Here is a 17,305-nt window from a genome sequence, read left to right on the forward strand (position 1 = left end):
AAACCAACACTGTTTTTTCAAAGAGTGATTGACAAAAAACCCGCAAATTATCACCCGACCAAGGAAGAAGGTTCCCAAAATAGTGGTGGCACTATGAATGCTGATGCCAATGGAGGCCAGTCTGCTGAAGCAGGTGGTTCACAAACATTCATAATAAATTTTTCCCTGTCCTAACTGCCTTGCACTGTTTGCTTTTCTGCTCTGGTTTACTGTGCTGGACTAGATGTTCTACTTTCCAAGGTACCAGAACCTTCCAGAGACATGCATGAAGAAATGGCCTCAGAAACTGAATGGGGTGCTAAAGCCACATCTTAAAATAGGGATCAGGTTTTTGACTTGTCAAGCCTCCCTATCAGAAAGCTCAAAACAGACAGTAAATACTGAGGATGCTGATGACTGACATCTCCCCAGTGCTTATCTAGATCAACTCATCTGTCGAGCTGTGTAATTTAACCGAGAGCAAATTGCACAGCACGGGCCACTGTTGCAGAAAACAGGCTACCCTGACTTGTGAAAAGCCATATTCTTATGCGCTACTAACTTTAGAATAGAAAAGTCTCAGATAACTTTTCTAATTAAAATTATAAAAACATGCCCTGGCTGGTGTAGCTCAGTGAATTGAGTGCAGGCTATGAACCAAAGGCTGCCAGTTCAATTCCCAGTCAGAGCATGTGCCTGCTTGGGTTGAGGGCCAGGTCCCAGTGAGGGCCACATGAGAGGCAACCACACACTGATGTTTCTCTCCTTCTCTTTGTCCCTCCCTTCCCCTCTTTCTAAAAATAAATAAATAAAATCTTTTTAAAACATTATAAAAACCCAATGATTATTTCCCAAGATCCTAGGTGATGGTACACTAAAAAGAAATAATTTTGAATTGGGAAGAATATTTGCATAGTAATGATAATACAGGAGAAAATAAAACCTTTAAAATAACAAGTTGAAGAGTAATAAACGTATCTGCAAGTCAATCAAAGAGGGCACTTTAGCATTCAGAGCTAGCCATAAACCTCTGATGTTCCAGTTGCTATTTTCCAAATCCAGAATTAAAGAGGTCTTGCATAGAGTAGTTTCTTTAAGGTTACGATGGGTTGGGTTTTAAAATTCTTCTGGGAAGACAGAATTAGGGAATATAGGCCATACTAATTTCAATTGGTCTCCAGCCCCAAAGCAACACAGTTAACCACCAAGGAACTGATTCATATGAACGAAGCAAAAAAAAAAAAAAAACCAAACCAAAACAAAAATACACACATGTACAGTGAGTGGCATATACCTTGGAGGTATTTTGTATATTTGAAATTTCATTTGCATTTTTAGGCAATGGAGCAACTCTTTTGCAGGCTGCACTAAAACATAAATACACCACTGAAGAAAGACTAGGAATTTCAGCATTCATTTGATGTTTCTGGAAGTCAAGGAAAGTAGCCAATTAAAAAATAACTCAAATGCTGCTTCTTTTTGACGTTCAGCAAGCGTATAATTAATGGCAGAACAGCTTACCTGGGACAGGGCTTTTTCTTGAACTTAAGTTCTGAGACTCCACAATCTCTTCTGTTTGCCCATCTGCTTCTACCTCTATTTTGTTCTGAATCTCTTTTGCGTCTTCACTAAGGCAAGTTCTTATGCTCTCATCCTCTTCTAAGATTCTCTGGACTGCAGCGGGAGCACTAGCAGCGCTAACATCAGTGGCAGCAGCAGGAACAATGACTGGTGTGGGAGGAGAGGCTGGAGGAGTTGGAGGAGATGGAGGAAAGAAAGGAACTGTGGAAGGGGTGATGGGTGCTGAAACACACTCCACTTTCATTTCTTCTGGGGGATTTTCCAGAATCTCCAATTCAAGAGTCAATGGCAACACCTCCTGTTTTACTAATTCCACAATGCTCTCTGTGGCTGGTAATTTTTCACTAACTCCATTCATTTCATTAATCAGGTTTGTACTAGAAATCAGTGGAATATCATTAGGTGCTACACTACAAGATTTCTTGCATATATCAGCATCAATTACATCTGTTTGTGAAGGATCTGATGTTTCTGTGCAAGATGTGGGGCTAGGTATAGGAATTGTGTCTTCTTTTGAGGAGGAGAGTTCACACCTGTCACCTAGAGCAGTGGTGAATATTGGCTGGCCACTGAGAGCAGCAGAGGTGGGGGAAGCAATCGTACTTCGAGCAACTGGAGAAACAGCAGTTGGTGACGGCGGCAGAGGAAGCTCTGGGATGGACTCCACTGCAGTAGTCTCAGACATCGGGCCCGCCTGTTCTTTCTTCTCTCCGCTAAGGACTAGCCTAAGCACTGGGGAAGGAGGCTTTAATACTGGATCCGGTTTTGGCTTCTCCTCTGGGAAAGAAAAAGAGTTTTAAGAATAATTCCTCGATCAGAGGTTATATTGTATCATACGGGGTCAATTCCTTTCATCTCTTACCCCAAAAATCATGGGTAGCAGAAGAAAGACCAAAATATTAGACATAATCTGCCACTTCGAAACATTGCCATATTTTACCTAGTTACACCCACTATTACATGGTCTTCAGTACATATAAGCTTTATTTTGGGGAAAAAGAATCAGTTCACCAAATGATTATGTCAAAAATACAACGGTAAATCTCATCAAAACTGAGGCCAAACCATTCTTAAAATGGGAGTGGGGCTTTTCTTTAAGGTAGAGATACCTTCCATCTCCACTATCTCTTGATCCCTACAGAAGTTCTTTCTGTCGAGAATATACTATAGCAGCAGGCCAGTTCCGGGGAAAATAGAGATTAAATTATTACAGACTGGTATTTTTACTTTATATATTTGTGCACTGGAGAATTTTTATAAAGAACATGCATTACTTGTTCACTTATCATCAATGAAATTTATATCTATCAGTGAAAACAAGTTCCTGAACATAAAAATTCATTTAGAAATTAACTTTCACTTTTCAAAAGAGGCATATAACCAGAAATAATGTTGAAGGTGTAAAATTGGAAATTTATCTTGTGTCTTCGTTGTAAAAAAATTATTTAAGGAGAAAACAAACTTAATATTCAGATAATCAAGTCCAATAAAAAGAACACAACATATATGTTTCAAACATTTGAGAAAAATATATAAAATGTGTGTGTCTGTATAGACACAGAAAGAAGAGCAAGAAAGAAATAAGTTGATAATTATAATAAAGGTACCAGAAAAATGTAAGAAACTCTAATGCACGAAAACCTTCCAGATTTTAAAATTCTTGGTAAACTGATAATGCAATTAATCCTCATGGGGATTAAACCAAAGATTTAGATTTTTTTCTAGCCCTGTGCTTCCTTGGCACAAAGAACAGGCTCCAGTATGAAATCAGATATTCATGACTATGTTCATTAAATACAAAAAAAACTTTAAGCACTACTAAAACGACCATCTAAAATGGAAAAAACTTTACAATTTCTCTGTCAGAAATCTTTAGGAATCAATGAAAATGAGTCTTTACAATAAATTGTAGTGAACTAAGTCTGTCAAAGAAAACATGCTGTTAATCAGATAAATAGACAGTAAATATTACCAAAGAGCTGTTCATGGCTCCTTTTACTGCAGCTACTCCTACTTGACTTAAAATTCACTTTTATTTATGGGCATAAAGACCAATGCTTCTTAAGTTGAACTCTGCCCATTTATTGTAGTGGAGAAAGAAGATCAATAGGCTCTCACTGCCAAATCCCTCAGACTAAGTGTCAGAGAAAGAAACAAAGATTTCAAAAAATATGTCTATTATCTGCACCATATATATATGTGCCATGTATATAATAAATACATGTTTATTAAAATATCTCTGATGAAAATAATTTCCAAGTCACTGGAGTGACTGCTACATGGGTAGTCCCCCATACGACATGATACCCTGTGAAAGCACATCTTTATACCTAGCTACGGTACACTAAACAGTGAAAAATAATAATTCTCACATTAACAATATAATAAAGGGTATGTTGCCCTGGCTGGTGTGGCTCAGTGGATTGAGTGCTGGCCTGGGAACCAAAGGGTCGCTGGTTCGATTCCCAGTGTAGGACACATGCCTGGGTTGCAGGCCGGGTCCCCAGTTGGGGGCGCTTGAGTGGCAACCATACATTGATGTTTCTCTTCCTCTCTCCCTCCCTTCCCCTCTGTCTAAAAAATAAAAAAATAAAATCTTAAAAAAAGAGTATGTCAATTATTAATTTAGGGAATAAAATTTTTAATACTAAAAGTACTTAAACAAAAGGAGACCTTAGACTGAAACTTCTATACACTCCTGAGAAAAATCTGACATTAACTTTTAAAAATTAGAAACAGCAAGTGACTTTGAGAGCTCCTCATTCTGAAATGAATTGAAGGCTCTTTAATTCATTCATTAAAGCTTTAATATAGAAAGCTGAAAAGTATAATATAGTAGGTCTAAATAAGGAACATTGATTTTATTATTAAGATTATACTTTGCAGAGCCAAGATAATTTGAAATCTAATACACTGCATTAAAAACGTTTATAACATTTAGCTATTTTTATGAACTTGTGAAAATTCCATTTAAAATTTTTTTTCCTAAGGAAATAATTATGCAAGAGTGAAAAAAGACAGAGGTCTGAAATATTTAAGGCAACATTATAATAGCAAAAAAAGGGAAATAGACTAAATGTATAACAATGAGGGATTTATTAAAAGAACTAATGGTCTGGGCATATCACAGTGTATTATGCAATTATTTAAAACAGGCTTTTAAAAGTGTATTTAATGATATGGAAAGTTGTTTATAATAAAAGATACTGCTTTAAAAAGCTTTAAAAAGCAGAGCACAAAACTATGTACAGCATAAGCCTAATTTAGTAACTTAAAATATATAATACTAACATATATACATATGGGAAAGTCTAGGACAGTTTATTAACAATGGATCTGGAGAATGAGATGTTTTTTCTTTCTCATTCTCTGTAATTAATATAATGAATGTCATCTAGGAAAGAAGGAAAAAACGACTACTCTATTCTCATACGGTGAGGGGACCAACTGCCTAGGTGGATACCCTTTGGTTGTCATGAGTCTCACATGACTGAGACAGTGCTACTGTCATCTAATGAGCAGAGACCAGGAATAGTGAGCATCTTGCAATCTGAGAATAGTCTGTCCTAAAAATGCCAGAAGAGTCCCAATTGAGCTACACTGCTATAAATGACTGAATTGCAACAGAATACAATTCACTGAATGCCTAGCCTATACCAACTGCTTTCAAAAGACACTAAGGCTATGGCACAAAAACTTTTAGTTGTATTTAATTATCCATACCATATACTGAACACACTAGGGCGAATGCTCTTTTCCAAATAGCAAACAACAATCATTTCAAATGTCTTTATACAATCAACACCAGCTGAATACTTTAATCCACTTAACAGTCTTTCTCTACAAACCAAGCTGTGGTCTTTCCCTGCATCTTTAGCTCTTCATGTAACTACTCTGGCTGTTGATGTCAAAAACTCTAGAAAATCAGAAGCTTAATAATGGCAGTTAACATTTATTACATAAGCACTTATTATGTGCCAGGAACTGGGTTAAATATCATACATACATAGTGTCCTTGAATTCTTGTAACTGCCACTGGGGTAAAAACAATTATGCTCCTATTTTATAGGAGGGGAAACTGAACACATTAGGGTTTAGAAATTAAATCACAGGTCCAAGGTCATATAGTCAGCAAGTGCTGGAACTTGTAAATGATTTCAAATTCCACATTCTTTCCATTTAAAAAACAAAAGGCTTATGAAAAAGGTATTCAGGTGAGTCAAGTTGGTGGGGGACTTTGGCACTAACATGGGATTCTGTTACCCAGCGCAAAATCCTCAGAAATGACATTTCTATTGAACAGAAAAATCAACTTGATGGTATAGTACAATAGTAATCTTTGAAAATACTATATTTTGTTTCCTACTTTAGTTTTGAAAGAAATCTATAGTTCAAAATTTTTAATTTCTTAAAAATTATTTTCTGAAAAATGGTAAGCTCTTTCTAATGTTATTTGAATTACATACATTTAGTTGGTTTTTTAAAAATATTTCTCTGAAAACTATTCTATGTATTGGCAAGTTGTTGGTAGAATTTCAAACAGAAACTTGTAATTACTACTGAGTTTTCTGAAAGACAGTTGGTATAAAAAGAAAGACAGCCGCAATCCCAAACAATTATTTATCAGCTCTATGAAATTTACTTAAGAGGAAAGTTTTTTCTTTTCATCAAGATAACCTGAAGTACTTTCTAATTCACCCACATCTATATCATACATCAATTTTAAATGTTGACTTTATTATTAAAATTTCCACTAAGCCTGCAAAACTAGAGGAAACCAAAAATTCTGCATTCTTCCTTCTGGAAATCAAGGCCTACGTGGGACAAAATGCAGGTGTCTGTCCAATAACCTAAAAATCTTAGCTGGCCAGAGCTATCATCATCAAGGAATACTGTAAATTCTTTATGATGGCCCAGCTATAGGGACAGTCTGCATAGAGGATATACTGGGTTGGCCAAAAGTTCATTTGTTTTTTTCGGAAAGAGGGCTCTAGTAGCGCTTAGTCATCTTTGATTTCATTTGAAACAATTTTGTTAGATTGTATTGTGACAGCTGTTATATCAGCATGCATTTTTTTAGAAAACTTATCAAAATTGATGAATTTCTGGGTAGTCATTTTAATATTGAAGATGGGAGAAAAAACTCAACATTTTTGGCATATTAAACTTTATTATTTCAAGAAAGGTAAAAATGCAAATGAAACACAAAAAAAGATTTGTGCAGTGTGTAGAGAAGGTGCTGTGACTGATCGAACGTGTCAAAAGTGGTTTGTGGAGTTGAGTGCTGGACATTTCTCACTGGATGACGCTCCACTGTCGGATAGACCAGTTGAAGTTGATAGCGATCAAACTGAGACATTAATTGAGAACAATCAAAGTTAGACCATGTGAGGGATACCCAACGTACTCAAAATATAAAAAACCGGAAAGTTATTGATAAAATTTTTAAAAAGTGCTTTTTCTTTTATGGAAAAAAAAACCACATAGACTTTCTGGCCAACCCAGTATTTTAAGGGCTTTTTGCATGGTTAAGTATTCAGTATGCCTAGCATAACCCTCAATAGTTAAAGAACTGTAACTCTGCAAAAGTAATGAAATTTTGAAGGGAATAACTTAAAAATTATTCCCCACTCAGACTGAAAGCATTCTGATTTTTGATCCAGAACTGCTTGATCACTGGGGGTAGGAAGTGGCTTTCCACAATACCTATGACCTGCACTCCTGCAAGGTGAATAACTTTAATATTTAAAAATGTAGCTTTAAGAATGCAGGAGTCTCTACTCTGAATAGTGCTGAAATTTGACAATGCAACCTTCAGAAGCATGCCAAGTCAGAATTTGTTATCTATCTTTTGGACTAAAACTATCTTGTAAAACAAATACAATATAGGACTTATCTCTGTTCAAGTTTACTAGACTCATCAATACTCAAGGAAAAAAAATACAATCACATTGTATTTGTATCCTATAAACAACACTGAAATTATACATCAGAAGTTTCTTTCTAACTGAACTTACTGGGGTAACACTGGTTAATAAAATTATATAGGTTTCAGGTATACAGTTCTACAATACATCATTTGGCACACTAGAGGTGTATGTGTCATTAACTTGCAGTCCAGTAGAAAAACCAATAATATTAAATAACTCCACTTTGATTATGCACCAATTCCCAAATGCTTTTTAAAGAATAATTTTTAGAAAGTATATTTACTAACAGCCAGCTATAGATTATTAAAGGGTTTAAAGAAAAAACTAAAAACAAATATAATTTCCATTCATTCTTAGAATGATCAGAAACATTAGAACAGCATGTTCAAAGTCACTTGCTTCCCCAGCACCTAAGGAGAATTGCTTCCTAATTTTAGCTAAGGTCAACCTAAATCCAGCTAGGCAGGAGATCCAACTAGGCTTGTCCCTGCAACAACCCTGAGAGGTAGGTCGTCTTAATTCATTCTCCAGGTGAAGTAATTAAAATCCACAGCGTAATGACTCACCAAGACCAACTAGTGAGTGCATGATGGGGTCAGGATTTGAACTTAGTACTAACTCCAACTGAGGCCTTAGAAGCCAAATTTATAAGAAACATTTTATGTTTTTAAAACAGCAGGATACACAGGAACATACTGAATACATAAATTAAATTGTGTTATTCTTGTAAAGCAATATATACTTTGATTTATTCCCCCAAACTTGTTTCAGAAAAAGTTTAAGGCAGCTAAGATGTTATCTACAAACATGTACTGACAACGAGGCATTAATAAAATGTAGAGAATAATTTTACTAATCATCCCTACTTTACTCTCCTAGATGTTGAACACTTTGATTTTCCAATTCAAAGCTTTCTTTAAAGGTGGGTATCTAAATAATCCTCAAATGTTTTATGCTTACTGTTAAATGCTCAGAGCAGCACATTAATATAATAAGGGACTAAAGAGGGGGGAAAACAGTCATACACAAACCTTGCTTCTGGTCGCTAGCTGCAGTGACAGGGGTGCTGGCAGCAAGATGAGCGCTCTCCACAGTCCCATAAACCACAGGGCTGTGCTCGGGGACCTGGCTGGGCAGCTGCTGGGATTTGAAGTACAAAAAAGGGTGATAATGAGCATGCGAACATAAAAGCTAGCAATATGGAACCCAAGCCAAGTGGGGAAGACAGAGTGGGACAGGAGATCAAAATTAAAAAAATAAATAAATAAAAAGCAAGGAAAAATATATACGCCAGTTTAATAAATTCAAAACGTACATGGGAAGATGGGGAAGGAAAGGAAAGGGGCAGCAGAAAAGGGGAAGGAAAAGATATGATTACTATTAACCACAGAAAGAGAAGACAGCACAACAAGCATTAGTACAATGAATTCTCCAGTGTTCCTTCTAAGGAGAAACAGACTCAGCCTAACAACAGATGTTACATCCGAGAATTTAACATCTCCCAGTCAAAGACCAAAGGGGTTTGGTCAACTTCATTTACAAACTATCTAGCAAAGTAGTTTATTTGCCACAAGCCAGTCAAACAAATCATGATAAGTTTTAAAACAAGTTACTGATTCAATGAAATACTGAGTGGTAATTGTTGTCATTTGTTCAAATAGTCACAGTAGGTGAAATGCAACTTGCAAAGTCTTTAAAGGCACTACAGTCAGAAATCTGAATAAAACATCTGGCTCTTCAAAGCTTAGCAGAAACTTTTTTTTTTCTTTCATTCAGCCAGTTTAATGAAATAAAAATGCCCAACCAAATCCTAGCAGAATAGGGTGAAAAATTTGCAGCCATTGTTGAACTTGGAGGGAACAAGAATGACACAACAAAGGACAGCAACGCTCATTCTACATCACATTCCAGGCAGAGATATTTGTTCTGGATTTGAGGGTCACAAAAAAAGCCACCAAACGAAGCAGTGTCTCTCCTCAGAGATCTGAGGTCAACTGTTTGATGGACACAGTCTCCTGCACGGAATTCCATCAGTGCTTTGAGAGCAGAGCTTCCTGCACAATTATGATTTTTTGTTTTGTTTTGGAATTTTTGCGGGGGGGGGGGGAGAGTTAAGGTGTGGATGTTTGGGGACAGGCAGGGCCACTTAAAAGTGGGAGTTAAGCCCTGTTTGGTATGGCTCCGTAGGTTGGGCACCATTCTGAAAAGTAAAAGGTCGCTGGTTCAATTCCTGGCCAGTGGGTCCAGTCCCTGTCAGGGTGGGTGAAAGAGGCAACCAATTGATGTTTCTCTCTCACATCAATGTTTTTCTCCCTCTCCTTCTGCTTCCCTTCCCCACTTTCTAAAAATAAATAAAATCTTTTTTTAAAAAATGAGAGTTAATAAAAATATTTTCAGGTCAGTTAAGTCTCATGTAAAGTGGAAACAAAGTAAAATATATGTTCAGACATATCATTTACATTATTACAGATAGGATCGGCAAAAAGACTATTTCTTCTATTTATTAGATCGTGAAACTGCTCACATTACACAACTACTTCTAAAGGAAGACTGCTAAAATTATATTTCCACATACATAAAATGAAGTTACTGTTTTCACTTTGAATCATAGCCAAATAAATGAACAATAGTACCATGATCACTTTGAGTCCTTAGTTTCACTGGAAAAAAATCTGTATTGCTAAAATACAAAAATATGAAAGGTTTCATAGCTATAAATAAAAATAAGAACTCAGTTAAATTTTATGACTTAAAATAGCTCCAGAACAATGGAAAGATTATATGTTATTTAGCATTTATTGAAGTTATCCACCTATCCCAAGAAAGAAAGAACTGTAAATTGTGTCATTTACCTAAAAGGAAGATAATATTAACCACTCCAATTGCTTAGGAAATTAAAACTGGAAAAAAAAAAAGTCACCACTGAAAAGCAGGTCACCAAAATGATATCCATAGATAAAGTGAGACGTTTAAGCCAATAAAAGGCTACTAATACCTATAAATACGTATAGATTACAGAATTTTTCCATCTAAGACTAAAATAACTTCAATAATATTAAAGGGACAACTACATAGACATTTTTAAATGAACAAAGCCCTGAAAAGATCTTATGTATAAAGCACTTATAAGAAAGGAATGAAATAACATGGTTAAATCACAGATCCAAACCCAGGTAGCTAGCTGTTGGTTATATAGCTAAAAAATGCTAGAAAAGTACTTCTGTTTCCTCAGCTGTAAAATGAAAAGGCACTAAATATTAAATCAGCTTTAACATTCTCTAAGCCTCTGACAATACCAAGAAAATGATAACATATGAACATACTGTATAATACTTTCATTGTGTTTTAGAGTCTAATTTAGGATAAACTCAAATTTTAACTTAACCACTCATTTCATCTCTTCTCTCCTAATGAAATAACTATAAAATCTGTTACAGAGGAGTTCCTAATTTTTCCAGAGCACAAACAATCATGGTTTATTTTATCTAATTTATTAGTCAGAAAAATCAGGAAACACACTGGATACTGTGACTTAAAACATCACATCTCATACTGTACAAATTTTTATCCCAATAAGGAAATGAAGCTTTTGAGTACCTAGAGATTTAGGTATATGATCTACATTGGAGAAAGTATTTTAAGGAATTTCAAAATCACTGCACTTAAGTCACTTTCATTATTAGGGGGTATGAAAACTTATAAAAATGAATTCTGGCCCTGGCTGGTGTGGCTCAGTGGTTGGGTGCTGGCCTGCAAATCAGGGGGTTGCTGGTTCAATTTCTGGTCTAGGGCGCATGCTGGGTTGTAGGCCAGGTACCAGGAAAGGGGTGCGAGAGGCAACCACACATTGATGTTTCTCTCCCCTCTCTTTCTCTTTCCCTTCCCCTCTCTTAAAAGTAAGTAAAATCTTTCTAAAAGATCTTTAAAAAATAATTCTGAAAGGACAATTGGTATCAAAATATAAACTAATTGAATAAAGATGACCAGGATTTCATACTTAAAAGGTCTGATTGGCAGAAAAATTTTTAAAAATGTTTTTCAGTTACATTGATAAAGGAGCTTAAAGTATGACAAGATATCAGATACCTGACATTATTCAATAAATGTATTTCCTTTAGAAATTCTATGTGAGAATCTATTCTGTTGAGATTTATATATTAAATTTGAAGTACTAACCTTAAGGGGTAATAGTAGATTTGGGTGCAAATAATGCAGAAATTAATTTTTTAAACGGAGTGTTTACCAACAGGTGAAATAGGCAACAAAATCTTGAATTCTCCTTAAATACTTCATGGTACAATTTAAAATTCATTTCTCTTTACAAAGCCCATATTTTTTCTCCTCTGGGGCCACTTTCCTTTACTATCTATTTTAATCTTGCGTATGACATGATGCTTAAATAGAGAGGTAATTATAAATAGAGGGGGTCACCAAACTATGGCCCATGAGACAAAAACTTTTTACATTTTTAAATAGTTGGTGGAAAAAATTAAAAGAATAATAATTTTGGACAGATGAAAATTGTAGGAACTTAAGTTTTAGTGTCCGTAAGTAAAGTTTTATTGGAACAACACACATTCATTAAATATTATACATGGTTGCTTTCATGCTACAATGGCAGTGATGAAAGAAATTAAGGCTGCTATATGATAATCACACAGCCAACATCATACTCAGTGAGCAAAAATTACAAATGTTTCCTTAGGATGAGGAATAAGAAAAGGATGCCTGCTTTCACCACTCCTATTCAACACAGTGCTGGAAGTCCTAGCCATAGCAATCAGACATAAATAAAGAAGAAATTCAAAAATTGGGATAATTGTAACAGAATAACAATGAAAAAGTAAGTACTTCTAGTCTTTAATAAAAAAAGAAATAAAAGGCATTCAAATTGGTAAGGAAGTAAATCATTCATTATTTGCAGATGATACTATATATAGAAAACCCTAAATATTCCACCAAAAAACTACTAGAACTGATAGATAAATTCAGTAAAGTAGCAGGATACAAAATAAATATCCAGAAATCAGTTGCATGTTTACATCCAAAAATAAACTACCAGAAACTAAGAAAATAATCCCATTCACAATTGTTTCAAAAAGAATAAAATACCTCCCGGCTGGCGTAGCTCAGTGGATTGAGTGAAGGCTGCGAACCAAAGTGTCGCAGGTTCGATTCCCAGTAGGGTACATGCCTGGGTTGCAGGCCATGACCGCCAGCAACCACACATTGATGTTTCTCTCTCTCTTTCTCCCTCCCTTCCCTTTCTAAAAATAAATAAATAAAATCTTTTAAAAAAAAAGAATAAAATACCTAGGAATAAATTTAACCAAGGAGGTAAAAGACCTATATTCAAACAAATTTCAGTATTAAAGAAAGAAACTGACAATATTCATAGATAGGAAGAATTAACATCATCATTATTAACCATTCTACCCAAAGCAATCTGTATTAAGATACCAATGGCATTTTTCACAGAACTAGAACAAATATTACAAAAATTTATATGGAACCTCAGAAGACCCTGGATAGCAACAGCGAAATGGAGAAAGTAGAACAAAATTGGAGGAATCATGTTGCCTGATATCAAATTATATTGCAAGGCCACAGTAATCAAAACAGCAGGGTACTGGCATAAAAACAGACATATTGATCAATGGAATAGAAAAGAAGAGAACTCAGGAGTAAACCCACACCTTTATGGTCAATTAACAGTTGACAAAGGAGGCAAAAACATGCAAAGGGGTAAAGACACTCTTTCAGTAGACGGTGTTGAGAAAATTGGATAGATACTTGCAAAAAAATGAAACTACACCACCTTCTTACACCATACACAAGAAAAAAATCAAAATGGATTAAAGACTTAGATGTTAGACTTGAAACCATAAAAATTCTAGAAGAAAATATAAGCAGTAAAATCTTGGACATATAGTAATATTTTTTTTCTGATATATGTATCTCCTAGGCCAGAGGAAATAAAAGAAAAAAAATAAACTACATAAAACTGAAATGTTTTTGCACAGCAAAGGAAACAATAAACAAAATGAAAAACAACCCACTGACTGAAAGAACAGTTGCCAATGACACATCTGATAAGTGGTTAACATCCAAAATTTATGAAGAACTTATACAACTCAATACCACAAAACCCCCAACACTCTAACTAAAAAACAGGCAAAGGACCTAAACAGACACTTCTTCCGAGAGGACATACAGATGGCCAATAAACATGAAAAGATGCTCAATGTCACTAATCATCAGAGAAATGCAAACTAAAAACCACAACGAGATATCACCTCACACCTGTCAGAATGGCTATCATTAATAAATCAACAAACAGCAAATACTGGCAAGTATGTGGAAAAAAGGGAACCCTAGCGCACTGATGGTAGGAATGCAGACTGGTGCAGCCACTGTGGAAAACAGTATGGAATTTCCTAAAAAAATTCAAAATGCAACTGCCTTATGACTCAGCAATTCCACTGCTGGAAATATACCCTAAGAATCCTAAAACACCAATTCAAAGGAACTTATTGCCCCCCTACATTCATAGCAGCTATTTATAACAGCTAACTGCTGGAAACAGCCTAAGTGCCCATCAGTAGATGAGTGGTTTAAAAAACCATGGTACATTTACACAATGGAATACTACCCAGCAACAAAAAGATGTCCTACCTTTTGCAACAGCATGGATGGAACTGGAGACTATTATGCTAAACAAAATGAGCCAGTTGGCGAAGACAAATACCATATGACCTCACTTATAACTGGAATCTAATGAACAAAATACACTAATGAGCAAAATAGAACCAGAGACATGGAAACATGGAATAGATTGATAACTGTAGGAGGGGAGTAGAAAGGGGGGATGGTGGAAGGAAGGGAAGGGAATAGTCAAAGAACATGTATGAATGACTCATGGACAATGGGGGTGGATAACAGTGGGCCAGAGGGGTAGGCTGGGTGGAAGGGGGCAAAGGGGAAAGAAATTGGGACAACTGTAATAGAATACACAATAAAAAAATATCATGATGGCCCTAAAGTAAACAAAAAAAAATAAATCGTCACACAAGTGCTGGCAAGAATGTAGAGAAGAGGGAACTCCCGTGCATGACTGGTGGGAGCAGACTGGTGCACCCACTGCATGGAAGCACTATGCAGATACCTCGAAAAGTTAAAAATGGAACTGCCTTATGACCCAGGAATTCCACTTCTGGGAATTTATCCAAGGACATCTGAAATGCTAATTCAAAAGAATAGATACACCCCTATGTTCACTGCAGTATTATTTACAATTACCAAGATAATGGAAACAGCCCAAGTGTCCATCAGTAGACAAGTGGATACAGAAGCTAGGGTACATTTACATAATGGACTACTACCCGGCCAAAAAAAAAAAAAAAAAAAGGAAATTTTACCCTTTGACAGCACGGGTGGACCTGTAAAACATTAAGTGAAATAAGCCAGGCAGAGAAAGACAAGTACCAAATTATTTCACTCATATGTGGAATCTAATGAAAAAAGTGAACAAACAAGCAAAATAGAGACTCACAGATAGAGAGTATGCTGATGGCTGTCTGAGTGTTGGGGGGTGCTACGCCGGGGGGATAGAGCATAAATGAAGAGAAAGAACTCAAGGACACAACAGTATGTTGACTGCCAAGGGGAGGAGTGTGGGGGGAGGCGGAGGCAAGTATAGCAGGGATAAATGGTGATGGATGGAAAAATGACCTGGGGTGGTGAACACACAATACAGTGTACACATAGTGTGTTGCAGAACTGTGTACCTGAAACCTGTATAATGTTTTTAACCAGTGTCACCCCAATAAATAAAAATAAAAATAAACTATGGCAGCAAAGCCAAAAACATTTACTATCTGGCCCTTCACAGAAAATGTTTGCTAACCCCTATTATAATTCACTGAGACAAAGTCAGAAACTCCAAATACTTCCATGTACAAATATAAGCAAGTTTCTGATGTAATTTACTGTTATCTTAAGAAGCTATTTGAATGCTTCACATTTCATCGTTTTAGATATATAGTTGACCCTTGGTATTGCAGGGTACCGGTTCCAGGAGCCCTCATGAATACCCAAATCTGGGGATGCTCAAGTGCCTTATGTAAAATGACACAGTGTTTTCAGGAAACCTACATACAACACCCTCCTGTACATTTTAGATCATATCTACATTACACACAATATGTCCTGTAATGTAAATGCTATGCAAGTAGTTGTTACACTGTATTGTTACTGGAATAATGACAAGAAAAAAGTATATATATTCAGTACAGACACAATCAGCATAGTAGGCCTAACTGCTAGTACATGTCAACAACAGGGTAACATTTTTTCTGAATACTGAAAATATGCAGTTGGTTGAATGTGCCCATGTGGAACCTGTGGGTACAACGGGCTGACTCTGACTGATTTTTCAAAGTCTCATTCAATGACTTTAATCCTTGAATAAATACCCTGTGTTTAACATACATAAATCCTGAGGACAACCAAGTACAGCCCCCACTGAGAAACATAATAATGACTAAGAAGTAAAATAATAATAAATGACTCCAGGAAAAAATAACCAAAACATGCTTCCTTACTAAGTGGAAGAGAATTCTTGCACATTCATTCATTAGAAAAGGGGGGGGGGGCATCATATTTAGCATGTGCAAAACATTGAGATCCCACTAGTAACTAAAACAGACAAAAATCATTAGCTTCATGGAGTTTACATTCTACCGAGATTGAAAAGCACCAGAGACATACGAGGAGGAACTGAACTGTGTGGCATCAGGGTGAGAGCTGGCAGAGGCCACTATTCCTTTTCGGAGTCCTCCCCCAACAGAGCCACAAAGCTAGCAGGCAGGCGGAGTATCTGAAACTCCATCAACCTGGCTAACAGGTCTGCCCTACCCTGGCGATTCCCTGAGGCCCTCCCCACCCGACTTCAGGGCCCACCCAAGTTGTTTCCAGTGGGTTTTATATACAAATGGCTTGTCTTTGACTATGCTTCATATTTTCCTAAATTCTCTCAAATAAGCCACATCTGCCTTTGGCAGCCCCCATACCTATCACCAAGTTGCCCCAAGCCCATGCTAGCAGCAGCTGGCCTTGGTTCACAGTGTGGCCTTTCCTGGGCACCTCCAAGCCCAGCACAAGTAGCAGCCATCTGCAGAATGCTTTGCAGCTTATGCTGTGTGACCCTGGACAGAACACAGACATTGGCTGACCTTGCACATGTCAACAGCAACCAAATCTCAGCGACAAAAGGAGGGTGTACACAGCCCACACAGTGGGTGCAACTTAAGTACCGAGCTTGGGTAATAGGAGAGGCTGTGCCACTGGACGCAACAGGACACCTATTACATTACGCTACTCTACCAAGCCTGGAAGACATAACAGCTCTACCAAGTACATAGAAACAAACACAGGAAGGATGCCAAAATGAGGAGCCAAAGAACCATGGTCCAAATGAAAGCACAGGACAAAACTCCAGAAAAAGACCTAAACAAAATGGAGATAAGCAAGCTGCTAGATGCAGAGTTCAAAACACTGGTTATAAGCATGATCAAGGAATTTAATGAGGACATCAACAGCATAAAAAACATCCAGTCAGAAACTAAGGATACAAAATTGGTATAAAGAACAATTTACAGGGAATCAGCAGTAGAATGGATGAAGCCAAGAATCAAATCAGTGATCTGGAACAAAAGGAAGCAAACACCAATCCATCAGAACATCAAGAAGAAAAAAGGAATCCAAAAGAATGGGGATAGTGTAAAGAGTCTCTGGGACACCTTCATGTACACCAA

The 17,305-nt window shown here is 36.5% G+C and overlaps 1 protein-coding gene across 27 annotated transcripts in view; it reads right to left on the bottom strand.

The window, feature by feature from the left end:
* Positions 1-17,305, bottom strand: part of EIF4G3 (eukaryotic translation initiation factor 4 gamma 3) — a 294,941-nt gene that overhangs the window by 104,639 nt on the left and 172,997 nt on the right. For 20 of the 27 annotated variants that reach the window (XM_036025438.1, XM_036025450.1, XM_036025440.1 and 17 more), the window contains 2 exons: positions 8,522-8,630; positions 1,501-2,337 (listed from right to left, as the gene is read on the bottom strand). In XM_036025438.1, coding sequence (XP_035881331.1) covers positions 1,501-2,337; positions 8,522-8,630 — 946 coding nt within the window. Of the gene's footprint in view, positions 1-1,267; positions 1,406-1,500; positions 2,338-8,521; positions 8,631-17,305 lie in introns of those variants that run through there. The other 7 variants (XM_036025463.1, XM_036025437.1, XM_036025453.1 and 4 more) reach the window with 3 other exon arrangements.

This window comes from Phyllostomus discolor, chromosome 5, assembly GCF_004126475.2.
Source record: "Phyllostomus discolor isolate MPI-MPIP mPhyDis1 chromosome 5, mPhyDis1.pri.v3, whole genome shotgun sequence".
In the NCBI taxonomy this organism is placed as follows: Eukaryota; Metazoa; Chordata; class Mammalia; order Chiroptera; family Phyllostomidae; genus Phyllostomus; species Phyllostomus discolor.